The sequence below is a fragment of the Thunnus maccoyii genome, chromosome 21 (genome assembly GCF_910596095.1).
Source record: "Thunnus maccoyii chromosome 21, fThuMac1.1, whole genome shotgun sequence".
NCBI classification, from domain to species: Eukaryota; Metazoa; Chordata; class Actinopteri; order Scombriformes; family Scombridae; genus Thunnus; species Thunnus maccoyii.
In genome coordinates this window covers 4,414,827-4,441,847 of record NC_056553.1, presented here as the reverse complement: position 1 = coordinate 4,441,847, position 27,021 = coordinate 4,414,827, and the positions used below count along the sequence as shown (strand labels likewise).

Genomic DNA, 27,021 nt, shown 5'->3' with positions numbered 1-27,021 from the left:
AGAAAAAACATTCATCGCGCAGCTAAAATGCCACATTTGACTTCTTTACATTTATTTTTGCCTTGGATTGAACGATAATCCTCAGTCAGTGTATATATGATTTTATATTTGCAATATCGATACTATGATTTAGTACGTTGTTGGATAAAATAACCACACAGTAATTTTGGGTTAATCCAGCAAAACCTGGAAAACAATATTATTAAATATTAAAGCGAGAGATACAACGATATAAACAGTCTGACAAAATATCTGTGAAATATGATCTTATTCCTGATTCATCTTCTAAATTTTGTCTAAAAAATAAAGCCCAGAGGACAAAGGTTGAAGCTTAATAAGTCTGACTAACACAAAACTTCATATTTTCCTTCTGGTTTGAAAGGTTAAAGGTCAACACTATGAGACAATGTGGAAACTGAGGTATATTTTTCCTTCATTTTCACTTCATCACCACTCATTATCTAAACCTCAGACATATTTCCAGTGTGCTTTGTCCTTCAACAGAGTGGTGAGAGAAAAAGAACATCATGTCTTTGTTATGCAGCCCTGATAAAGACACAAAATCCACCAGCCTCCAGTTCTCTCCTCCCACAGACAGAATATATATTCCAATAACAGCTAATAAGAAAATTACATTTCTTCTATTTGTGTCCTTAACTGACTTTATCTTCCTAACGCGCCTCACCTGACACAGAAATATGATAGATGTTTGGTATATGATGAGATAAAATGCCAAGAGATCTCAAACTAAAACAGATGAAATAGTTGAAAATGCCAGGAATGTCTATCGACCTTTATCTAAAACAATCTTGGCTACATGTGGTCTAAATTTTCATAAAGTGGTAAATAAGTCCACTAGGCCTAGCCCTTTGAAGAGAAGCTTAATTTATGGGTTTTCCCTAAAAAGACCCTTCAGTTATATAATCAGTGTGCTGCTCTTCACTGATGCAAATATATCAACTGATGTCTTAAAGTTTTAAAAAGCGATTAAAACTGACGTCAGGTGAGTTTTTACCCTCAAAAACATTATAATAAAAGTCCTATACGTGCCAAAATTCAGCTGCTGTGCCACTCTGTGCATGCTTTACAACAATATCTCTGATCATATTCTGATGTAAAAGGTGTTTTTCTCACAGTGAAGCTCGGAACAAAGATCTAAAGTTAAGATATGAGTGTTCACAATAAACTATAGAAGTCTATCTGTGTTTTTCCAGCGCAAATATGAAACAATAATCTCTGCAGGAGAAATTCAAAGAGGGAAAAACTCTTGTTCTCAAAGCGGGCCCCGCCTCCGCCTCCTCCTCCGTGCAGGGGACGGGGAGGGTAGAAGTTAAGAGTCAGCTCTCTGCCATTGTTCTTGTTCTGGAAGTCTGGGAACGGGACGGGACGGGACGGGACGGTGGGACGGCGCTGGTCGGGTACCGGACGGCGGTCTGTCGTTATGACGGGCTCCGGTCCGAAGCTCGGGGTTCTGCTGCTGCTGGCGGTTCTACTGCAGACTGTTGTCGTCACCATCACCGTGCTGCACTTCACAACGGCTCTCAACTCGGTAAGGAAAAGTAAAAGGTTCGGACTGGCGAACCGGAGACGCGCGGAGGCTTTTACGCATCGCCGTGCAAGTGCGCACCGCGAGCTCTGCGCGACGTTGGTGGGCTTTTGAACGCACCCACATGAAAACTAGACTTGTTGACCTCGACCACCTCACTGTAATGATCATAGACTTATTGTGCGTTAATTAATGATGACAGCTTCTTAGACAAACGCGTTCTTGCGTTCTGGTTCTGCTGCTGCGCTCCAGAGAACAAATAGTCCACGTCTATTTTCCTTTTTTTTTTGCAGAATCCAAAGCAGGCCACATACTGTATGTTGCTTTCACATAATGTCAGTTCAGTTTTGCACAATGCAATTTCATGCAGAGACACACACCTTCTTTTTTTTAATCTTTGCAAACACAGAAAAGAGGACAAGGAAGTAAAAAGAGCAGCAGCAGCAGCGGGAGAGGTGGACTGCAGCTATTTTTATGATTAGCTGCGATTATCGGGAAGAGTTTTTACAGAGCTGCATGTGTGTGTGTGCGTGTGTGTGTGTGTGTGTGTGTGTGTGTGTGTGTGTGTGTGTGTGTGTGTTGGACTCACTCTGCTTGTTTTGGTGAAGCCGGAGTCCTTTGGTTACCTGGATGTTGTCCAAGACAACTCTCAGTCTGTGTTTACAGGAATTAACCATTAACCCAGATGAGATGTAGCAGCAATATATGGGGAAATGAAAACCTAAGAGATGTAAAACAAAGAGGAGAGACACATGCCAGGAAATTATGTTGACTTAGTTTCCTAGCAAACTTAAAAAAAGAGAGAGCCTTCATTTATTTTCCTCATAAAAGATGCATCTTCATGTAATTGTGCAACACTTTCATTCAAAGGTTGATAAAATTCTGTCCTTGCCAATGACAAAAATATCTCCAACATCAGGAGTGTGTGACAACAAGTTGAAAGAGACGTCCAGGTCTAATTGTTTGATGCCCTTCTTGTCATTTTCACTCTGTGCAGATGAAGGAGACGTTCGCCAGGAGCAGTGTTTCCTGTCTGACGGGCGCTGACCTGCAGAGCATCACGGCTGTACGAGGTGATCCGTGCTGGCAGGTCACTCAGCAGCTTCACCTGCTCATCGAGAAGGTACAACGAAACAAAAACCTGACCGCTAAATTCTTAAAACTCACTAAAAAATCTCCCCCCCTCCCAAAAAAAAAACCCCAATTGTAATTCTTACTTTCAAGTGGTACCAAGTATGATTTCACCACACTCCCAACACAAAATGACCTCTGCATATCAGCGCTTGTTGATCAGTATTAATGACTCAATCATTATTTGGCCGGCGGCTTAGATTTCTGGCTTTCAAAGCTCAGTTTACGTCTCTTGCACTGGATCAAAAAACTCCCCACCCACTGGAGTTTCGAGACATTACTAACCCCCCCTACACTTAAAGCTGCAAAAGCCAACAAAGCAAATGATAAAGCAGCTTTATTGTTATTATTATTCCAGGATCTGTTATGTAACACTCTTCACCACTTGTTGTTTTCCCTTGATGATTACATATGAGTCAAACCGCAGGTTTTCTCAAGGAAACAGGAGTAAAACAGACAAGGTTTGATGCCGTTTTGAGTTCATTTTATAAATCAGAAAGACTTCTGTCATGTGGATATGAAAACCAGTCAGAGTCTTAAAGCCTTTTAACCCATAAAGGATGACAGTCAAAATGTCCCTGCTTGTCTTGTAGTTACGACACAAGTTTTGTTTTTTTATATGAATCTCATTTTCTACTGTTTTCAGATTCATGTGTGAAATAAAACACCATTAACACACACTGACTCAGCTCAATCACACACACATTGTCCTGCTGCTGGAGATACTACTGTACTGTATTCATCCACTGCTGAAAATAGTCCCCAACAAACATTAGTGAACTGTTTTGTCTTCAGTCTTGAGGATATAATGTTGAATTATAGTCCTAGTAAACTTAAAAAGACCTCCTAATAAGGAGAAGAATAAATGAATTACAACAAATTCATCAAAAAGTTGGTAAAATTGTGTCCTTGCAGATGTAAAATGTAAAATACCATGAAAACACTCACTAGAGCACCACATGTGTATTAATCTATCTGAAAATAGTCCCCAACAAACATATTTGTGAGCTGTATTTTCACGATTCATGTCTTCAATCTTGAGGGCATAATGTTGAATTATAGTCCTAGTAAACTTAAAAAGACCTCTTAATAAGGAGAAGAACAAATTAATTGCAACAAATTCATCAAAAAGTTGGTAAAATTGTGTCCTTGCAGATGTAAAATATAAAATACCATGAAAACACTCACTAGAGCACCACATGTGTATTAATCTGCCTGAAAAATAGTCCCCAACAAACATATTTGTGAGCCGGTTTTAAAGATTCACATCTTCAGTCCTGAGGATGAATTATAGTCCTAGTAAACTTAAAAAGATGTAAAATGTAAAATACCATGAAAACACACACTAGGGCACCACATGTGTATTAATCTGCCTGAAAAAAGTCCCCAACAAACATATTTGTGAGCCGTTTTTAAAGATTCATGTCTTCAGTCTTGAGGGCATAATGTTGAATTATAGTCCTAGTAAACTTAAAAAGACCTCTTAATAAGGAGAAGAATAAATTAATTGCAACAAATTCATCAAAAAGTTGGTAAAATTCTGTCCTTGCAGATGTAAAATATAAAATACCATGAAAACACTCACTAGAGCACCACATGTGTATTAATCTGCCTGAAAAATAGTGCCAGACAAATGCACTAAATCCTCCTGTTTGAGTAACATTTGCTTAAAAAAACAACAATGAAACAATACATTCGTGAGCCGTTTTGAAAGATTTCTGACTTTTGTCTTCAATTGCTCAAACGAAAAAAAAGAGGCGAGGAGCAGCAGAGTGCGTTATGAGGACACCGCTGGGTCCTCGTAAGTGCAGTAAAGCGATGAAGTCACAAAGTTATTACTGTTATCATTCTCAGGGGGCTTCCTGTGCTGCTGATCTCAGCTCTGAACATTAGCAGAGGAGAAGAAGAAAAGAAAAAAAAAAAATGCTGAAATGATCCAAATCACTGTCTGCAGACGCACAATGAGCTCCTTCATAGCTGGAGATGTGATGTGATCCTGTGTGGTTTAATCAGCACAGGAATGCATTCACCTGCCCTGAACACACACACACACACACACACACACACACACACACACACACACACACACACACACACACACACACACACACAGACTTTTATCCTTTTTCCTTTACTTTCTATTTGTATGTACTGTTTGTTTTTGTTCCCTTCTTCTGATTCTCCTCCTCCTCCTCAGACTTTGCTGCTCTCCTAAATAACTCAAGTCGGGTATTTTCTGTCTCTTGATTAAATTTAGTTCAGAACATAAACACAGAGCTGGAACAGTTTGACCCAGCATATTAGATTTTTATGCGTTTAACTCAGGACGCTTAATGAATTTACATTTAAGAGTCCCTGTAAAATAAGAAATAGCATTTTGTTATAACATTGTTTCATTGAGCTTTTTTTTTTTTTGTCTTTTTTGCTTCACATAACTCAAATAACAGTCGTTGCTCTGTCGGTTCAATAGTTGTTAAGCCAAAGGATGTGATATAAAAGTATCCAGTGACGTGTAATTAGTGAGTGAAAAGTGAAGCAGTAATAACAGAAGAATCCGAGGAAGAAAAAAAAAAGAGAGAAAAGCAACAAAGAGCGTAGATAATTTCACCCAATTACATGCAATTTCCTTATAAATCATCGAGCATTTTGAGTATTTAGAGTGTATTGACTCTGCCCTGAAGTTAAAGTATTAATCCAGACAATTTTTACTGGTTTGGGATGTTAGTTTTCCCTTCGATATGTATTCGTTTTTTTTGGGAAAGAAAAGAGTTTGTGAGCTGATGTAAGATTCACTGTTGACTGCGGTGAGCCGAGGATGATTCATAAAGGATCTGGTTCTAAATTAGAGGTAACGACTTTAGAAATAATGTGAAAAATACCAGAAGAAAAGGGCTAAATTTTAGGACACAAACAAAAAAAACCCCTATGATTTAAAGTTTCCTCTGAGACTCGGTCACATAGAGTTTGGGGAGAAACATGCAGCATTTTGAATAGAATATAACAGTGTTGTTCTTCTATCTGTTGAAGCTTCTTCCTCACATATTTTATGAGGCGAAGGGGCACCACACTGGGGTTGCATTTATATAAATTCCACAAAAAAAATTCCATCAGATAAAACCGTCCTCCCCTGCTCCCTTAAAACGAAGCTTTACTTCACGTCCTGTTTTATTGCAGACGTCAGATGTCAAACTTAATGAGAAACTTACAGTCTGAGAGAAATTTCAGGGAGCTTTTAGCCCATAAATTCTGGCTCACTGACTGAATGCAGGTAAACTGAGCTCATAAATGACTTGTTTTCTTTCAATTCCTCCCACTTATTGCTAAAGCTGTACAAATATTATTAAAGGGGAAATCATTAACCTTTGCAACCTCTACTGGTGACCAGTAGAAACTGCAACAACACCGGTGAAACTTTTCTCTTCTCACACAAACCCCATTAAAATATACGATTATGGAAAAAACAGCGTCTGTTATGTAACGTGTCCATCTTCCAGTTTAAAACTGACACAAACACATCCAGAGTCCGCTTCAGCTGAGAAAATCGTTATCATCAGTCAGTTTGGCGGTCAGTGCGGTTTCTTTGGAGCCAACTCACTGGGTGGAGGGACTTAAAATACGAGAGGAGGAGGAGGAGGAGGAGGAGGAGGAAGGGGGAGAGAGAGAGAGAGGAGTCGGTTACCGGGGAAAGGATCGGTTACTCGACCTGAGCATGAAGGCTCCTTTTTATTCACCAGAGCAAACTTCCTGATCCTGATGTCAGCAGGTTTTCAGGGTCAAAATCGAACAACGAGCCGCTTGGCAGGACTGTGGAATGAGCTGATTGCTCTTCTTGGCAGAAGTTAGATATTGTACTTTTTAAGTTTTAATCTCATGGTTTGTTTTTTTTTTGTAATGAATCCATTTTCCATTATCCACTTAAACGCCCTTTGGAAACAGATTGCTGACTTTAATGTGTCAACATGTTTTAGGGAAAATGCTTTTCTATGTGTTGTTTTTTCTTGGAGAGATATTACGAGGAAATACATCAAACATAAATTCATGCATTCTCTAGTAAATGTTTTCTGCTGTTTTCCCTGCAGTCTCTGTCCCAGCAGTATCAGAGGCAGATATCATCAGCAGTAAGAGGTGAGAAAACCAAACCAAAAACTTAAAACAAACTGTTGAAATGTTGAAAATATATAATTCATACTACTTAGAGTATCAAGTAGTTCTTATCAGTACAAAGGCATAGTTGCATTTTCTTCAGAAACTTGTTTAACTTGTATAACTTGTATTGTTTTCTTCATTTTTTTCCACGCTAGATGAAGTATCTCGGGTGCTGCCCTCACTTGTGATGGAGGACAGGGCTTCGCCTCGACCCAAAGTAGCAGCCCATGTCACGGGAAGCTTTGTGCCCAAACTGGAGCGAGAAGGAGGAGGTGAGTCCTGCTGAAATGAATCATGACGGGATTCAAATAGCTCATCCGGGTCGTAAAGTAATCGATGAATTTATCTGCTAGCGTACAAACGTTGCTTGTTGTGGTCTTGCAAAGCTAAGTAGACTTGTGTTTTGGTTTAAGGGTGTCATCTATAGTCAGAAACCAAAGCTAGTTTTTAAACTGGATCAGCCTGCACTAGAAAACATTTTAATTTGCTCAATTTCTTGATGAAGATCTACGTACCGAAATGTCACATCTAAATGAAAGTGAGCACCGTGACTGACTGAGTGCACAATTTCTGGTTTTTCAGGTGTCGGGTGTGGCCATTAGCCAACATGACAGGATGTCAATAAAAAGATACCTGAACCAAAATGATGTATTCAAGTTTTGAAAGGAAAAAAAATGTATTTTCTCTAATTTGGGACAACAAAATATGGAAACCAATTTCTGCCAGGAAAAGAAAAAAAACCCATAAAAAGTTAGAAATACACTTTTATAAAAATAAGAACACTCATATATCAAACTGTTGCTTTTTAAAGTCACATTATGAGCTAACAAGTTGATATTATGAGCTTTTAAATAAAAAATTTGTCTTATGAGACACTACGTGGCATATTTAACTTCTTACTATCTCATAATAAAGTCATAATTTAGATTTAGTTAATCTTACAATTTTGACTCAGAAAGTTAAAAAATTGACTTAAAATCTCATTAATTTGACTTACAAGTAGTGTTTTATCATTCCTCACTTTTCATCCATTTAATCAGTTTTGAATTAAAGAATATAATATTCATAAGTATGTTTTAATTAGTGTATGATCACCTGAAAATAGACATCATTGTGTTTTCATTACCTTAGAATGAGCCCTTTATATCTACAGAGGGAGCGGGTCTTCTTCCATGGAGCCCGCCATGTTGCACCGCCATGTTTCTACAGTAGCCGAGAATGGACAAACCAAACACTGGCTCTAGAGAGGGCCTTTCATGTTTTTTGCGAGTTTTGTGGCCACCGTAGGTTCACCTACATGCTTGGAGGGGGAGGGGAGGGGTTTTCAGTTGGTTGCAATCTGCAACTTCACCACTAGATGTCACTAAATCCTGCACACTGCACCTTTAATCTCTCATCGTTATGACTTTGTAGGTCCTAAAAAGTTTTCATTTTGACTTACTGTCATAATTTTGACTTAATTTCTTTTTTGTAACCTCTTAAAGTTCAAGAGGCTTCCATAACGAATCGTCACCGCGTGCACTGCGATAATTTTACTCTGAATGTGTTTGTTTTCTGCAGCTCCAGCCTCTGCCGGGCGTCGTGTTCAGGGCCAGAAGATCTCGTGGTGGGAAGGACAGAAGGGGCTGGCCTTCCTCCAGGACGTCCAGCTGGTGGACGGGGAGCTGGTGGTTCCGCAGCCAGGCCTCTACTACGTCTACGCCCAGACCTACTTCAGACACACTCACGCCCTGGAGGATGATAGCGAGGGCGGCGAGGAGGCGGAGGACAGAGGAAGACCACTGCTGCAGTACATCTATAAAAAGGTTAGGGTCACTGCCAGTGATTTTATCTGTAGCTTCTCTCTTTGCACATTGTCCTGTGGGGTTTTGGTGTTTCACTTTAATGTTCCTCCACTTTTCTGACTTAATGCAATTGTGGAAAGTCATTTAAATGAATATTTAAACTCATAAAAATATCAAATCTACACTTTTTTCCAGCTTGAATGATAAAAACTGGTGATGAATGATATGAAATGGTTGGTTAAATAACCTAATCAAATCACTTTAGCACATGAATATTACTTTTTTGTATTCGATCAGCTAGTTTTTTCTAATCACGTACTTCTTTTTAGCAGATATATTTCTTCATCTCTTTGTTTAGTCTCATTGTTTTATCCCTGGTGCACTAAAAACCACAGACTGATGATTCACAGCAGGACAGTATCTTAGGATGGATGTGTACTTTGACTAATCAAATCTGACTAATGTGAAGCCAGACAGTGAGTATGTGTTGCATCACATCATGGTAAACATCCAAACCCACTCACATTCTGCTTTGTCGGCTAAAACTAGAGTACGATCTATTTCAGATACGACTAATCCGAAGACGTGTGTCCCTAAATAAAATCATATTACGTTTAATTTAGTGCTTCAACATTAATGTGATAAACATGCAGTTTTCAGTTAATAGTAAGCTAACAGAGAGAAGGGTGGTGATGAAGAGGAGAGTGTCAGGGGTGATTTGCAATAGAGAGATGCTGGTTATACTGGGAGAAGGATGCGGAAGATGAGGGTTATGAATATGATGAGGGACGACAGAAACGGATGATCCGCTGTGGCGACCCCTAACAGGAGCAGCCAGAAGAAGAAGTATGCTAACAATGTTCACATATTAAGTTACCTAATAATGTAATAAAAGTCCCACCAAGCAAGTTTGTTGTGGTTGAGAGTCAAAGTTGAAAAGTTATTTCAGTTCATTTAAAAGAAAAATATTTAAGTATTTCTAAGGATCTAAAGGTCCAATCACTCATTTTTTGACTATATAAATCACAGGAAAATTAATACACAGTGTATAATTATATGTTTTACTTATATAATGAAAAATAAGCATTAACATAGACTGTTTTTACAAACCTAACTGACATAAACGAACCTCATCAGAAAACATGGCAAGCAGACTCCCATAACTTGGAGGAATAATGTAAAACATGTCTTCATAAGAAAAATTAAAATAGTTGACAAATACTGTACACTATTAAACACTTAAAAGGTCCTTATCTGCTTATAACTACATTATAGTGTGTTATAAACATTTATTAAATGTTTATATACTGCTTATAAGTGCCACTTAGAGGGACTTAAAGTAAAGTCTTACAGAAAACATTAAATATTCTAATCTTCTGTTCTGTTTTTCTTACATTTAGATCATGAATTCTGACCTCAAGTATTTACTAAAGTATAAACAAACACCAAACTTTATGTTTTTTCAAAGTCAACTTGAGTGAAGCTGCAACTAGCAATCGATTGGTCCACAAAATGTCAGAAAATAGAGAATCGTTTTGTCCGACCAACAGCCCAAAACCCAAAGAAAAGTAAAGTTTTGCCCTCAGCAGTGACTAACTGAGTCAAACACTGTTAAATATCACTATGAGAACACGAGCTGTTGACTGAGGAAACAGATTTTATGTCGGACCAATCAAATCTCGCAGGTGTTTCCTCCTTGGTTTTTCAGATCATGACCTGTAGATCACATGACCTCCAGTTATATTTTGTGTTTTGTTTTGTTTTTTCTGAACTGGGGGCGTAATTAATGACTTTTTTACAGTGAGGGGTGAATTCTTGTATCGTTGCATTTCCGAGGAAACAGAAAAAATTTGCCAAGAATATTTTAATGAATTTCAATGGATCACAGATGACCAGATATGGTCATAGTGTAGTGCCGCCACCTCATAGAAAGGGCAGTAGATGTTTCTTGGCATGTTATGTGCAAAAATAAATGATGTTTATTAACAAAAATATTAATGACAAAGAGGCAAAAACCTCAGGAATTCAACAAAAATAACTTAAGCTTAAGCAAAGAACAAATAGTCCCTCCTACTCTATCACACCCACAGCCATGTAGTGCACCAAATTATACATAATGTTATTTACTACAGAACAGTTTTATCCTTCCTACATTAACTTGACACTAACCTGTTGTCACTGTCACTGATTAAGCAGAATCACAAAACTCTCAAAATAAACATCACAGCAGGACTGAAACACTTCAACAAAACACTGTGAAACAAACTAACCAACAGAAATCTGTATTCAATCATCTGTGTAACATGACTGATAATTTAACAGACACACTGGACTAAAATGATTGATTTAACACAAAAAAAACATCAGTAATGTTGGGAACCAACCATAAATAATCCAGCAGCGTTATGAATCAATCATCTGATCAACAGATTGATATCTCTCGAGCCTGTCGGTGGTTCTTCTTGGCTGTTCTTAGTCGGTGGAGCGGTTTGTTGAAGACATTACGTCCTCAAAGCTATGAATTCCGACCACTGACTGTATATAAATACGGACGACGCGTCTCCACTTCCTACCGTTATGCAAAAGTGAAGCCAAAATATCTCCTTTCTGGGAGCGGCCATCTTGCTTGTTTGATGTCACTTGGTGCCAGCGCAGTAGAGTCTTTTTATATCGTCAAATAACTAATTAAAAACAAACTCATACAAAAAATGAGCACTTGGACAAACATCAGCTTGATAAGAACGATGTAAAATGACAGAAAACATCTTTGGGAACAATTTAGCCTACTTGATGTGTTCTTTGATGTTTTCGTTCGGTTCATGTTCCATCCGCTAACATGGAGGGGGCGGGACTTATGACCTTAACTGTGTCTCAAATCACATACTTCTGATAGTACACTTTGATGTAGTACACTATGTACTTACTGGTGTAGTGTGCGAACTTTGACAGGGTAGTGTTGTCTCAAATCAAACACAGCCGTTGTACACTTACTGGAAATGACGATTGCAAATTAGCATTAGCTAGCGTTAGCATTCGCATTGTCGTTCGTGCTGCCAAATCATTACAGATGGCTTATATCCGACGACAGTATAGTGGTGCTTAGTGCTAAAAAACACATGTATAACTTACATTTGTATAATGTGGCGATGTTCACTGTAATTACAACGTACCCGGCTGCCATTTTCAGTTTGAAAAGTGGTCCCTCCCCTTACGCTACGTAGCTAAGATGGCGACGATAGAGGGCGAGAAGTGTCCATAGTTCCACACTCAACTTTTTGACCGTTTTCAGTGCATTTTCCCATACTTCTCAGTGTGAACGCACTTATGCACTCAAAATGTTAAGTGTAAGTACAGAAGTATGTAATTTGAGACACAGCACCAGGGGGCGATCCAGATGTTTTAGCTTCACTTTTGGGGAGCTGTCATGATGTCCATATTTATATACAGTCAATGATTCCGACCTTCATCCGACCCTCCAACGCATCACGAATGCTTCACCCCCCTCTCTCACTCACCTCTCCTTCTTCCACCAGGTGAGCTCCTACCCGGTTCCCATCCTGCTGATGAAGACGAGCCGAACCTCCTGCTGGTCCCGGGGCTCCCAGTTCTCTCTGCACTCCGCCCACCAGGGGGGGCTGTTCCCACTCAGCACGGGCGACCGCTTGTTCGTCACTGTGACCAACGCCTCCGCTGTGGACATGGACGAGAAAAGCAGCTTCTTTGGAGCGTTTCTCATCAGCTAGAAGATCACCGGCACAGACGCCGTCGTGTTTTTAACGTTGGTAAAGAAATATCAAATTGTTGCGGCCTCGAGGCTTCTCCTAATAATGAACCCATGATGGTGAAAAAGTGAAAAACTGAAACAAGGAGTCACGGGGGAAGGATGTCTTCTTAATAACAGCAGAAAAAATTTGACAACACTGGTTTCGTGGGTGTAGAAGGAGGAAAAGACTGACATGGATTTGGGGCTGTTTGTTGAGTCTGTGTGAGAACTTATCACTAAAAAAAACCAGACGTCTTTTGAGTGTGTAAAGGTTAGTTGTGATCATGGAGACAGTTTTGTTCCACAAACATTTCTTGGAGGCAGAAATAATCTCCGTTGTTGATATAAGAGTCAGTGTGAGGAGCCAAAGAACAACAGTTAAAGTGCATTTCCTACCTAAACCTGAGAAGAAACTCTAGACAAAATATCAAAGAAAACATACTAAACATTACTTTAGTAGTTTAGGTTTAGGATGTTTGTTAATTTGCACCATTCTCGCCATTCTCCTCTGGCCCCTGAACTATAATTTGCCAATTATTGCAATTTTTCTGGCTTTATTCTCAGTAAAAGCACCTTTAGACTCTGCGACAACAACCATCATGTATGTTTTCTGCATGTCACACTGAGTGAGATGCGTTGAATAAAATGTTTGTCACAATCTGTGTCAGACTGTACAATCGGTGAATCGTAGCACTACGATGTAAAAAAAAAACAGTATACGAGAGCAGAGACACGTCAACTGTGCCGCTCTGATCGTTTTGGTTTGTTTGTGCACATTTTTGTGTGTGCCTTTTTTCCCTCCTAAACTTTACTCAAAAACGGCACTCACAGATCGTATTTTGATTGGTTTGTTTGTAGACGTGGGTCAAACCAGCAGCAGTCACATTGTGATAATTAGTCCCTAAATCTCTGACAGTTAAAGCTTCAGATCGGCCGTCGGTGGGCGTGTCCCACAGTGAGATATAGGTGCAGCATTTTGGATCGACAACCAAAGATTTCACCATGTTTAATCTAATCTAAAACAATCAGAAAATAACATTTGATGCATCTGTTTCACTGCTCTTCATCCTCTCACTCTAGTACCGTCGACCCAGAGACGACGGGCCAACTTTAAATGTTTTGTTTACAAACTCAGCCCATCGAATCCTGCACACTGCGCCTTTAAATCCTTGAAACTGTTGTGTGTGTAAAAATCCCAACATGTATGCCAAGTATGTGCTATGTTCCCCATTTTAACAGAACTGTTGGTCTTTCTGGTTTATACCAAACATTGTCAACTCTGTGAAGATAACCAATTATGGCTATACTGCATTTTTACATGGAATTGTTTTCTATTTGATCCAAAGCACCATGTGAAATTGGCTCGTAACTTACTGAGAAAAGTCACAATTTCGCAGATGTTTCTTTAGAAGCCTGCAGATTATCCGCTTTGCATACTTTTCCTCCTTTACTGAGAAAACAGCTTCTGCCTCTTAAGAAATGTTTGTACAAAATTCTTCTCAGGTGGACGTCAGTGTTTATCTGAGTCCATCCACATGCATTTTAAGTGAGTGTGTGCATATGTAAAGATGTAAATAATCTGCTATATTTTGTGTTTATTTTTCCAAATCAGTCTGCAGATTTCTGTCCTCTGCTCTTAATTTTTCGTGAGGGTGGAGGCATATGAACATAACGGACAGTTCACTGCAGCCAAAAGAACAGACGGTGTAGTAATTTCACCTCTTCATGAGTTTTACAGTAAAGTTAAAAAAAAACAAAACTGCTGCTTACAAATCAGGATTCGTGAAGCGTTTTTGTTGGCTGCACCACCGTCTCTCCTCCTTCTGCTGTCGGTCTTCCAGCACGTTGGCTCGTCCATCGCAGCCATTGTCCAAACGGTGCATTTAACACGTCATAACGGTCGGTTTTCTTAAGGATTCGTGTCATGTCGGATTAACTGCAGATGTGATCCGAACACTTGGAGAACAATCGTTCACATTAACATCCAGACAGCAAGAAATATGTGATTTATTTCCTGGTGATATGACCTGCTGTTGTGAACGTTGCAGCAAATCAACCGATGCTGCTTGAACTAAAACGGTCAGTTATATTTGACAAATTTTGCTTCACTTACTAGGTTTTTTTTTTTTTCTGGAGCTTTCAGCCACAATCAGCGGATGGAGTTAAGAGATACAACCCTGCGTAAAACCATCTGTTATCATGTGACCACACCATAACTGAACAATCTCTACGATCAGCTGATGAAGGCCGTGAGATGTGGTTGAAAGCACCAGATGACGTCTAGTAAATTTCAAACTACTATTTCTAAGGTGAAGAATGAACCTTCAAGCTCAATCTAACATTCACTGATACATCCAGCTAAACATGTCGGTAGTTTTTATAAATAAAAAATGGTTTTGTTGCTTTTTTTTCCCACTATGACATGAATGCAGCATTCAGTGTAGCACTATGTTATTTATGTAAATATTACAAGACGTCACCGTTTTCTGCTTAAAGGACGAGTTCACACTTTTTCAACTCTGTCAGGAGCCCAAATGAACAGTGAAACATGTTTTTCTTGCTGTAATCATTCCTCCTGTTCATACTGACCGTTAGAAGATCCCTTCATAATGCACTTGAGGAATTAAAGGTGCACAACACATATTTTTGTATTGATTTTAGAAGTCAAATAGTAGATCAATGTGCAATAAATATGATTTAAAAGGACATTTTGATCTAACAAAGATCTGACACCTATAAAAGGTTTTTTTTTTTCAGATATGTGTGCTCTACACTCTGTTGAATGTTGATTTTAAGACATTAAAAATGATTTGTGATCATTATTAACCACATTAGGTTCTTTAAATGAAACATCTGTTGTCTCTTAATGGATATTTGTGTTGTGTTGAGGTTTCATGTACAAAATATGGACTTTGTATCATAAAATGTGCTTTCAATGATTATTTTTTCGATTAATCAATTAATTGTTTGATCTATAAGATATCAGATCGTGGTGAAAAATTGTTTTGATCATCCTCAGATGTTTTGTTTTGTCCTGACCAACAGTCCAAAAGACAAAAATATTCAGTTTACTGTCACGAGGACTAAAAAAAACAGAGAATATTCACATTTGAGACGCCATGTTTTCTCTTAAAAAATGACTCAAAACGATTAATCGATTATCCAAATAGTTGGCGATTAATTTAATAGTTGGCAACGAATTGATTCATCGACTAACTGTTGCAGCTGTACTTTCAGTTAATAAGCTATTAGACAGGTGTTGAATTGCTGTCCAGTCACACCAGACCTCAGATCCAAATGAACTAAAAACTGCCATCAAAAAAAGTGTTTAATTTTGGGCAGAAGCTATAAAACAAATGACAGTCATGAACAACAGTGGAAGTGATGGAGGACAAAATCCACAGTCCCTCTGTGCAAAAATGTATTTAAAAGTTTATCTGAAGCTAATATGAAGCTTCAGCGTCCAAATGAGTCAAATCAAGTAGATATCTTTCAACGTTACAGTCTTTTTAGTGTCAAAGTCCCTCTTTTTGTTACTATACTTCCACCGCAGCTCAACAGGGAAACACTGTCCGAGGAAACACAAAGAGGGAATTTGATGCTAAAAAGACTGTAAATGTGTCAGATATCCACTTGATATGACTAACTCAGACTGCTGAAGACTCAGATTGACTTTTAAATGCATCACTTACATTGAAAGCACATTTGAAGGATCTTTTAACAGCCAGTATAAACAGGAGGAATGATTACACCCAACTGTTGTTTTAAGACACACTTGATAAATTGTGAACTCGTCCTTTTACATTCTTGTTTGTGGTATGAATGTGTAGACTTTTTTTTAAAAAATGGTTGTTTCAGTTTTGTTATCCAGAAAGATTACTGTGTGAAATTTATACTCCAGAACCAAATGTGGTGTGAAACAGACATCGGCTGCTTTCAAATCTTTATTTGAACAGTGTTGTGTTTGTGACAGCAGAAGTGTGTAGTTTTAGGTTGTCGGATAGTGAGGTGGATGTTACCGTGTTTTTAAAAAAATCTGTCATCTGATTAAAGTGCAACAAGAGACACTGATATGTAAACAGACTGTATCTAACATTTCTCCTCCTCTGTGTGGAATAACTGGAAACATCCACCTGCACTGAGTCTCTGTCAGCTGGAGTAACTAAAGGACTAAATGTGAATGTAAATAAGCAAATGTCTTTGTCTGTAAATATGTGAAATAAAGACACTGTAAAAATCAACGCTTGTTTATGACTGACAGTTCGGTGTCTGTCGTATCAGATTGGCTTATAAAGAGTCTATCTATCAATACTAAACAGATATATTAACATTATCATCATCTTTTCAGAGTAAATTTTACTCCTAGCAGATACAAAAATTTACATAAATATAATCTTTGATTTGAAATATTTCTTGAAAAGTTGGTTGTGACGTTGTATATTTTGCATTTACAATTATATGTTGTAAATTTCTGAACCAACTTGTAGTAATACTGCGGTTTAATTTTGTTATTTTTTGGTATTATTTTGTATATTTAGTATAAAAGGTGTCAGTCATGTGTCTGATCATATAAGAAACAATCAGACATCTTGATGGAGGCAAAAAAGCTGAAAAAAAGTTACAATAACTGCCAAACTTTATCAAAATTACAGATAATGTAGATCAGTTGTTCATCAAATGGTTTTAACCCATAAGAACCCACCAACCCTTTCAATGTTCCGGAAAATTCCTTAAACAGCTTTTATCCTTGACTTTAACTCATGAGGTCCCTAAAGTGACATCTACTGAACATCCTGGTACGGTCATGTGACCATGTGTGAATCTGTAGACCCATGACATCACTTCCAACATGGCGGTGTGCCCGGTCAGCAAACATGACAGAACTAGCTGATTTTAAAAAAGCTTGTTTTTTGTTACTTAAGGTCGGTTTCAACCCATTTAATAAGACGTCCTATATTATATTTAACCTGTTCTGACCATGTTTCTTGAACAAATTGATATAAAACAAGTTATGACATATATGTTACATTACGGATCTTTGACACTGAAGGTAGAATTAAAAAAAAAAAAAAAATCAGAAATATGTTCCTTGTGGTCCATTTGATCTGTTTTATATTCCCTATAATTTTCCTTTAAGGAGACATGGATCCGGGTTCTTTATGGGTTAAGTTAAATAATTTCCATTTGTGCAATTAATGACAGATGGAAACTCAGAAGTTGCAGTAGGATTGTGCAAACTGATGAGAAAAAGTCACAGAATGTGATAAAAGTTTTGTTGCAAAGCCAAAACAGGAAGATAAATCCTCCTCATGGAGCTGCATAAAGCTCCACGTCGCCCTCCAGTGTTTACATGCAGCAGTGCAAACAAACACGCTCAAACCCTGCAGAGATCTGCAGACTGAGGCTTCAGACTACAGCTGCTCAGAGATAAATAAAAAAATCACACGACACATTTTAAGTTTTTGATTTTCTTTCTTTTTTGTGGAAATATGTTACAGTTATATTACAGGTATTTAAATGCCCCGAGGGAGAACAAAAAACCGTTTTGGAGACACCAGAAACTAACACTAAGAAGTAGAAGAAGAAGAAGACAGCAACTTAACCGAAGACAGAACAGTCCAGTACTGGATCGACAGACGTTTGACAGGCAGAACGGGCAGAAACGACGCCCAACATGTAGCCTATGTTAGGAGACGTCCAATAAATACTGCAAATGTTGTTAACGCGACTTATTAAAAAAAAAAAGAAAAGAAAAAAAAAAAAAAAAACAGAACAAAAGACAAGGAAAACAGGTGTGCTCCCCTTCTTGAGTCCTTTGTGGTATTTAGCAGCATGTGTGTAGCTTCCAGAAACCATAACAGGTGAAAAAAAAACAACAACACGCAGGGCCTGCAATCAACCAGAGTTTTTAAACACAAGGAAGAGAATAAGGTGGTTTTAAGAGGTGTGTGGTCAGTGTGAGAGTGGAAAAAAAAAAGTGCTTAATACAAGAATACACATAGTTTAAACAGATGAACTGATCCTTCTTTTTCCACAGAAAACAGGGAGGAAGTTTGTCTTCCATCAGCCACGACGGTTGATTGACTACAAAAGAATTCACCGTTAAATATATTTGTTTTTTCTGTTTTTTTTTTTTGTTTTTTTTTAAATATACAAGAAAATCTTTGAATGATCTGCAAACAATGGCTGACGGAGTAGAAACATTCAACACACACACACACACACACACAAAATAATCACATTTTTGGCTGGTGGTGTTTTCAAAATCTAGTTCTTCAGAAATCTGCTTGTTTGAAATGTTTTTTTTTTAGCTTGTAGTTACACTTGTTTAGTGGTATAACATCGTTCACCGAAATACTGTAAACCCACCGCTCTGCCTCTTCTAGCCTGTGTGAAATATTCTGGTTGAATGCAGGTCTACCCTGCTCCGGCTTCCATTTGTTTTTGTTTTTTTTTAATGCAACTTATAAAATATATCATAAAATGTCTTCTTAAATGGAAACTGATGAGTCCATGTACAAAAAGTTCATTCTTTTATATAAATTACACCAGTCTCTGATGATGACGATGATGTCTCCGTTCCTGCTAATAACGTTAATCTCCGAAAAAAAAAAAAAAAAAAAAAACCAAAACCCTCCCCCCTCCCCTCATTCATACACACTCACATGCACGCACGCACACACACACACACACACACACGCACAGATGTGTGACCGACCACACAGCCTGGCCAACACCCCCGACTTAGCTACACAACATGCTCTACACATTACCCATAGTAGAGAAGAAAACAAACAAACAAACAAAACAAAAAAAAAAGAAACTCTATCCCCACTGAAATGAAATCTCTGCACATACAGTAACGCTACATCTCCTCTTGTCTCTTTGTTCTTCTCTTCCACTCTCTGCATCTGTACGCAAGACCACGAGCATGGTGCAGTTTCGGGCGATGGACGGAGGGCGACTCCTCAGCTTCAGCTGGTGACCCTCACTACCGCCTGTCACTGTAGCTGCCTTGTTCTGGCTCCGCCACCACAAGTCCCTGTCGCGACCCGATGGATAACACTCAGCTGGCAGGGCGGGGAATGTGCGTGACGACTGACCGGAAGGGGTTGGAGGGGAGGTTGGGGGGTGGTGGGGGTGGGTGGGTGGGTGGGTGGGGGGGGGGTTTGGGAGGGGAGGCGGGACCTCAACAGTCAAACCGCATCTCTAGTGAATCGTCAAAGCCCCTGTTGTCGTGACCCGCCCCCGACAGGAAGGTGGCCGTGACGGGCGCTCCTGTGCCCGCGGTGACGTTCAGGAGGGTGTTGCCGGGGGAGCTGGTTGCCGGGCTACGGAGGGCCGCCGCGGTGATACTGGTGAGGTTGATGCCCAGCGTGAGCCGCGTCTGTTCCAGAGCTTTCTCTGGCACCGCGAACGCCTCCAGCTTCTTCTCTCCGTTGGCCATGTAAGAGTTCTGGCAGCCGCGGCAGATACAGTCCAGACACGCCTGAGAACAAGAATCATAATTAATACCAACATGGAAAAACATATAAAAACTAAGGATGGAGGCCATGTGTGGACTATGATTGCTGCTGACTGTTTCTCTGTTTTTTCTTAGTGTGTGTGATAATAAAGTTAAATATTTTGAAACAGTTTTGTTTTCTGCAGTTTCTGAGCTCAAGACTGAACTGTCAACATGGTCGGAGGTCCTAGAGGTGCTCAGAATAACAGAAAGTTTAAACATGAATAGTTGATAATGACAAGATGAGGACTGTATAATAATCCAGAGCAAACAGAGCAGTGAGCTTGAGCTGAGCTGCTATTACAATAACTAATACAAACTACAGATAAATCATTTTATAAACTGCTGTAAGGCACAAAAGGAGAAAATCAACATTAATTAAATTATAAAAATCAACTATAGTAGAGAGCGGTTGTTCCTAAAGAGCATACAGTGGCACCTTGTTCCTCTGTTTAAATGTTTCACCACATAAAACATTTAAAAACTGCAACATTTACAACAAGTTCAAGCTCAAATAAATCAATAAAATGTTTCTGTGCATCTTAATCTTGCCATTAGTTAATAAATATTACATTATTTTGTAAGTTTGTTAAGTTAAATTCATTTAATAGATATTCATGGTGTTTATTTTTAGCTGACAAGGTTGAGTATGTATGTGGTTGGTGTGTGTATGTGGTTGGTGTGTGTATGTGGTTTGTGTGTGTGTGTGTGTGTGTGTGTGTGTGAGGTTGGCATGAAAAGGAAATTACTATGAAAGGATGTTGTGGTTTTAGAAAGTTTGGGAACCACTTGCTGTAGAAGTCTTAACTTCCCTAAAATCCAAAAGCTCTTTATGACTGTGTCAACAATATTTCAACGCTGTGCATCCCAAAGAAACAAATTAGTCATAAAACTATGTTGCAACGTAAACAAACACAAGCTATCAGTTAACTGAAATGAGCCTCCAGGCGCATATTAAAACGGTTAGTGTACACACAGTATGTTGTTAGACGTTTAGATATTTCCCATCATTAGCGGCTCTGGTGTTGACAGCAGACACTAAACGAGGCAGCAGGAGGTGGGGGGTGGAGGGGGTGTAATTACAGATGCTGGGAACAGTGTCAGCGTTGTTCTCACCTTGCGGTTGGAGTAGCAGGGGCAGCGCTGCCCCCTACAGGTCAACACGGAGGGGTTCTGTGTGGCTCGGCCGCACTTGCAGCCCTTCTTCTCCACAGGCTTCTTGTACAGTGGCTTTGAGGGGCTGGGCGGGTGTGTCAGGGGGTGAGCGTGCGGGTGAGGGGGTACCCGGTCACGGGGTTGTGCGCGGGGCTTGGGGGCACCTTGCCTGGCCTTGGTGTAAGCCTTCTTGGGGCCCCCGTGGTGCTCCACAGTCTTTTTCAGCCCCTTGTTGGAGACGAGCACAGTCTTGCCCACCTTAGGGGGGCCGCCGTTAGGCACAGGTGCCAGGTGGGGGTGGGGCGTGGCTGCAGGGAACTTGGGCTCCTGTTTGGTAGTGGCACCGGGGTTAGGGTGGTGGGGGGAGCTGTTGGCACCGAGGGGAGACCCTCGTAGGAGGCTGATGGGGAGGGGCAGCACCTTCTCGCTGTCGCTTTCTGAGCGGGAGCGTTTGCGGTGGCACCGAGGGGGGACACGGGGGACGACTGTGGAGGGTTGAGGGGGGGGCTGCAGACAGGGCTGCAGGTGAGGTTGGAGGGGGCGAGGGCTGTTCTCTGTGGGGAGGGAGGGGATGAGGCGGCAGGAGTCGGGGCCGGATGGGCAGTGAGGCCCGTTGAGGCTGGACTGAGGTACGGAGGGGCAGTCCGGCTGGGGGTTGGGGTCGGGGTCAGTGTCCGTCTCCAGTGTCCTAAGCACCTCCTCAACACTCAACAACAACGGCCCCCCGCCATGTTTCAGGTCGTCCCCGAAAGTGCTGATGTCACAAAGGCCCGCCTCCCCGGTCCCTGTGACGCTCACACACACCGGGATCTCCTCCGAAAAGCTCTCCTGCTTTGCAACGCTTCCACCCGTTTCTATGGTGATGGGTTGCAGTGTGTCCGAACTGACCAGGCCGTTACAATCATGCAGTCCGTTAATGCTGACGGGGCCCGAGTCCTCCCCCTTGAGCTCCTTCAAAAGTGGAGCTTCGTCGGGATGGACCACCTCTGAGGTGGACGCAGTCTGTGACAGGCCGACCGAGTCTGAAACGTCCTCCGCCTCCGGCTCGCTCTCGGCCAACGTGAGGCCCTCGTTGAGGATGGCCTGGAGGTCCGGCGAGTCGCTGGCGGCGCTGGCTATGTGCGGGGCGAGCGGCGATTGAGTGATGTAGAGACAGAGCTTCCTGTAACAGTGGACAAGCAAGGAAAGCTGCCTGTTTTCCTCAAAGCGGGAATAGTCCTTACACCAACTACAGGACGGCTTCAGCTGCATCCTCTGACCTTTACAGCCTCGACAGACGTAATGCTGACATGACGAGTCGGTGGGAGCGATGGGGTCCTGCAGCAGGTTACCTGAAGATGGGGAGAAATATCGGAAATATTAATACATTAAATTATACATTTCACAGGGACAGAACAGCTCATACTGATGATTAATTCACAGACAGGATCCAGAAAAAGCAACATTGATTCACATCAACATAAGTATGGCAATAAATATCTTATCTGACCAACATCCTGTCTATGATCTCATAAAATAAATAAATAAATAAAAATGTCACCACTGCTTATGAATATTTAGGATTTACAAACTACCGCTTCCTCGTTTGCTGTCCTCCTAAGCTGACATGTATTTGTAAACCTGAGTGGTGCCAGATTCGATGACAACCGCTCTTTGAGAGGAGCTTCCTTAGCAACGCTAGTCGCTAGGGAGTGCAGCTGCAGATGGGAGAAAAAAAAAAGGGATGAAGGTCCATTCATGAGAAACAGGAAACCTCTCACACACACACACACACACACACTGTGCACTCACTGCCTGTCTGATGAATCCCACGTAACGGCAGTTAGTCTATATTTAACACAATGTATGGAGTGCTTCATATTGATCTGTTATTCACACAGCGGAGGTGGAGTTATCTGTGATTCCACAGCAACACAAAAATCACTTTTACCTCACACTCAGTTGGGTAAATAAGAAATAAAGCATTAATAATTCATATAAAATCCATACGTCCGTGCATTTACTGACAACCTGCTAAAGAAAAAAGGTCACCCCTCGCTTCCTCCGTGCTGCCACACAGACAACATGAAACACAGGGAACGGTGCACCCATCTATGACTAAGGGAGCGTCCCTGCATTATGTATGAACAGTGAAAACCATGCATTAAATATACAACCAAAATAAATCAAAGAGATGCAGTTTATTTACGACCTGACACACAGAAAGCTCCCTCGCTTGAATCGCAGCCCAGTTCACGCTGCACAGTTTAAACTGATGTTTAAAGTTGTAAATAAACACTGTATTAACACTATTCCCTCTTTTTTTTTTTTTTTGCTCACTTATTTTATTTTTTCTGCTTATTTTTTTGGGGGATTGGTAGAGTGAGGAGGAGATTAGGTGCAGAGCATCCAGTATGTGGAGGGTGTGTTGTTCAACAAGATAAACAGAGAAACGCCCCGATGCTGCCAAACAGCACACAGAGGGGGGTGTGTCATGATGGGTGTATCTGTGAATTATGCTGCGTTCAAGGCGCTCTGGAAACATGACACTTCAGATTTCATAAACCAGGAGTTCACAAGATTTCAAGTGTATTTAAAAGCAAAACTTTAAAGACAAATATGGCAGCTAATTTTGTGCAGTTGCAATATGAAAAGGAGAAAAGCATAAACATCATATCAGCAAAATATACTGCAGTACTCATTATGCAGAATGACACATTTCAGGATGTTTTATTATTACTATTATATCATAATAACATTATTATTGTCACTATTGATGAATTATAAGTAAGCAGCATTTCCTTGTTATAGCTGCTGTTTAAATGTTGCATATTTTAAACACCTTATATAATTTTATTTATGTATTATATAGCAGGGTCATTTCATTTCTAACAATGCAATATATTTATTTTAATTATATTATTATTATGTTTCTCTTTCAAACCACTTCTCAAAAAAAAAAAAAAAAGTAATGTCAACCTTAAATTGTAATTTCCTGTTCAAATGTTTATTTATTCCACTACATTTATTATATTTTATTCTATCTACTCTACTGTTTTTCAGTAACAGAGCCTCCCAGCCACCTCCCACAATTTCACGATTGAACCTAACCGAAGTGACAATAAACATCTTGAATACAGTAGTAGTAGTAGCCATATTACTCTCTAAAATCATCATAACTTTTATATATAAGATGTTTATCTTCTAAGTAACTTGTACTTGCATCTGTAACATAGTTTTAAAGGAGGAAAAAGTACACTTCCCTGAACAATATAGTGGAGTTTAAGTAAAGCAGTATAAAATGTTAATACCTGGGTATAAGTAAAGTACAACTACCTCAAAGCTGTACTTGTACAGGACTACTTGAGATTAATTTACTCCCTAAGTGCTGCACTTATTAAGGAATAACGATATTTCCGACAGCACCTGAAGGCGGCCTCGGTTAAAGGCTCGCTCCCACAGAGACCACAGCTGACAACAACGCACGTTACCGAAAATCTCTCACAGTACACATTTACACACAATCACAGTATCCCACTAGAATAATAATAATAACAATAACCATCATAATAAATAAATAAATCACACACACTCACCGCAGACCAAGCAGGACAGGGACTGGCGGAAAAACGGCAGCAGCTTGCAGAGCTCCGCGAGGGCCCGAGGGTCTCGGGGGTCGCACTGCAGCACCGACCGGCTCGCGGACACGTAAAGAGAGGTCGCATTCACCGGGTTCATCTCAGCTGCCTGGCCCCCTCCGGGCTCCGGTACGCTCCGGTTGCGGTCCGTTAAGATGTATTAATGCGTTTAAAACACCAAAGTCACACAGTTATACAAACAACTTAAATTGCTGTTTTTTTCAAGGGAGTCTGGTGGCTTTGAAGAGAGCATAGATGGATATAACTGCTTCAGTTTCGTCGGTAAATCCCACATATATATAAATATATTTATATATAAAGCAACCCAGGTTTCCCTGCACCGCTTAACGACCAGTCACATCCAATCCATCCTCAATGTGATGCTCCAGCGCTGGAAGTAGTGCTGCTGCTTTTTTTGGTGGGAGAAGATAATAAGTGCATTTACACGGAGGCCGACCGTGCATAGAAACGTCGGTTCATCCAAGTCGGTTCGGTTTGTTTCCATACAATCCGTGAGTTACGGTCACACAAAGCATCATGTGGGCGCTCTCGTCCCGCCGCCGGTGGCCTTTTAACGGGTTACTTACGAGCAGCGGCGGCTCCGAAATCCAACCAGAAAGTGCTCCGGTTTGCAATGCGATACTTCCATCATCCACGGTTTCCACCTCGGCCCAGAGCTGGTGTCATGCACTGCGTTTATTATCCCCGTGTGGCTCCGGTGTGGCTCCGGTGTCGCCCCGGCAGGCTCGGTTATATTACGGCTGTGTTATTGTTCGCGGAGATTCATGGCGGCTCGAAAACAAAACAGGCCGCTCCGGCTTCAAACGGCTCTCCTTGACACACACACACACGCACAAAACGCCGACACCTGCGCGTTCACAGGGAGGGAAACGGGTGGAAGAAATGTTTTGTTTGGTAAATCAAAAATGATTTTTAAAGCCGCAACGCTTCTGTTGGTGCGGAGAAAAACGAGCCAGCGGAAGCACCGGGCTCTGGTGACAGCGCTAGCCGGCTGAGCTGCACCGGGAAGTCGGCTACAAAAGCAGGCCGCTTCCCACTTCTCGGGATTAGCGGGGTTCTCCTGTTCCCGCTGCTCGCCTCGGTGGGGACGTAGCAGGAAAAACAAAAGGGGTTAGCCGAAATTATGTCCTCCTCCAGCCTTTGGTAGACCCCCAGAGTGTCCGTAATGGAAGAAAGTGTATTAAATCCCGATTTGTGTACCTTGCTATCGTTAGCCGCGGAGAATCTTCAGACCTCTCGTCGCGTTTCCACGCATAAACAAGGGGGGCGCTGTTGACCACATCTCGCGAGAACACGCGTGACGCGGTTAATTTAAAAAAAAACAATGGGTGGATGTATTGAAATTTTCATCAACAAAGTCAGAGAGGTATTGAAATTAAATGATAGGTTCACAATTTTTCAAGTGTGTCTTAAAACAGCATTCAGGTGTCCATATAAACAGTGAAAGAGGTTTTCCTTGCTGTAATCATTCCTTCTGTTCATATTGGCGGTTAAAAGATCCCCTTCAAATGTGCTATCAATGCACGTGATGGGGACCAAAATCCACACACACGGTCATTTTGTGCAAAAATGCATTTAAATGTCTACCTGAAGCTTATATGAGGCTTCAGAAATCCTAGTTAGTCATATCAAGTGGATATCTGACACATTTACAGTCTTTTTAGCATCAAATTCCCTCTTTGTGTTTCCTCGGACAGTGTTTCCCTGTTGAGCTGTAGTGGAAGTATAATAACAAAAAGAGGGACTTTGGCACTAAAAGGACTGTAACATTGAAAGATATCTACTTGATTTGACAAAGTTGAATGACTGAAGCTTTTAAATACATTTTTGCACAGAAGGAGGACTGTGGATTTTGTCTCCCATCACTTCCATTGTAAATGCATTATGAAGGGATCTTCTAATGGTCAGTATGAACAGGAGGAATGATTACAGCAAGAAAAACATGTTTCATTGTTCATTTGGGCTCTTGACTGTTGTTTTAAGAAAGACTTGAAAATTGTGAACCTGTCCTTCAAGAACTGAATTTTTACAGTATTTCATATAACCCAAAGCTTAAGAAATCTGTTTAAATTAATCGATATGTAGCCTACATACTCGTCCAGAAAACTCCTTGGACTCAGATTCAATTTTGACAGTAATATTTGTTCTTTTTCTAAAACAGATATTTTCTTTTTTGTTATCACTTCTTACTATATTGGGAATAAACCGAAGCATGATTTAAAGAAAATATGAAATATTATATGTGCAACACAACATTTATGAAAACTCTATTTTTCACATTTTCCACAAAAATTTCCAGTCGCACTGCAACTGGAAATTTAAATTCTGCAACGGATCTGTTGAGATGTGTAAAA

At 40.4% G+C, this 27,021-nt stretch overlaps 2 protein-coding genes and 1 long non-coding RNA gene across 3 annotated transcripts in view; 1 reads left to right on the top strand and 2 right to left on the bottom strand.

The window, feature by feature from the left end:
• LOC121887937 overlaps window positions 1–12,203 on the bottom strand; it is a 31,356-nt gene extending 19,153 nt beyond the window's left edge. The window contains exons 1-2 of the long non-coding RNA XR_006093090.1: window positions 12,123–12,203; window positions 2,136–2,267 (exon numbers count right to left, since the gene is read on the bottom strand). This is a non-coding gene — a long non-coding RNA (uncharacterized LOC121887937). The remainder of the gene's footprint in view (window positions 1–2,135; window positions 2,268–12,122) is intronic.
• tnfsf10 (TNF superfamily member 10) lies at window positions 1,350–14,669 on the top strand. Its single transcript, XM_042399106.1, has 6 exons — window positions 1,350–1,549; window positions 2,544–2,669; window positions 6,757–6,802; window positions 6,979–7,095; window positions 8,384–8,628; window positions 12,141–14,669. The coding sequence occupies exons 1-6, from the start codon at window positions 1,442–1,444 to the stop codon at window positions 12,348–12,350; spliced, it is 852 nt and encodes a 283-aa protein (XP_042255040.1). The 5' UTR covers window positions 1,350–1,441; the 3' UTR covers window positions 12,351–14,669.
• Window positions 14,670–19,534: 4,865 nt separating this feature from the next.
• On the bottom strand, window positions 19,535–25,936 carry msl2b (MSL complex subunit 2b). The gene is made up of 3 exons (XM_042400031.1): window positions 24,605–25,936; window positions 20,991–22,360; window positions 19,535–19,859 (listed from the first exon to the last, which is right to left on the bottom strand). The coding sequence occupies exons 1-3, from the start codon at window positions 24,744–24,746 to the stop codon at window positions 19,560–19,562; spliced, it is 1,812 nt and encodes a 603-aa protein (XP_042255965.1). The 5' UTR covers window positions 24,747–25,936; the 3' UTR covers window positions 19,535–19,559.
• Between the last annotated feature and the right edge of the window lie 1,085 nt (window positions 25,937–27,021).

Coding starts and splice junctions, on each gene's coding strand:
- msl2b (XM_042400031.1), bottom strand. CDS start 24,746: ATGAACCCGGTGAATGCGACCTCTCTTTACGTGTCCGCGAGCCGGTCG. Junction 22,361..24,604: donor CCTGTCCTGCTTGGTCTGCG/GTGAGTGTGTGT, acceptor CCCCATCTTCAG/GTAACCTGCTGCAGGACCCC. Junction 19,860..20,990: donor CCTGCTACTCCAACCGCAAG/GTGAGAACAACG, acceptor TCTTGTTCTCAG/GCGTGTCTGGACTGTATCTG.
- tnfsf10 (XM_042399106.1), top strand. CDS start 1,442: ATGACGGGCTCCGGTCCGAAGCTCGGGGTTCTGCTGCTGCTGGCGGTT. Junction 2,670..6,756: donor TTCACCTGCTCATCGAGAAG/GTACAACGAAAC, acceptor TTTTCCCTGCAG/TCTCTGTCCCAGCAGTATCA. Junction 7,096..8,383: donor ACTGGAGCGAGAAGGAGGAG/GTGAGTCCTGCT, acceptor TGTTTTCTGCAG/CTCCAGCCTCTGCCGGGCGT.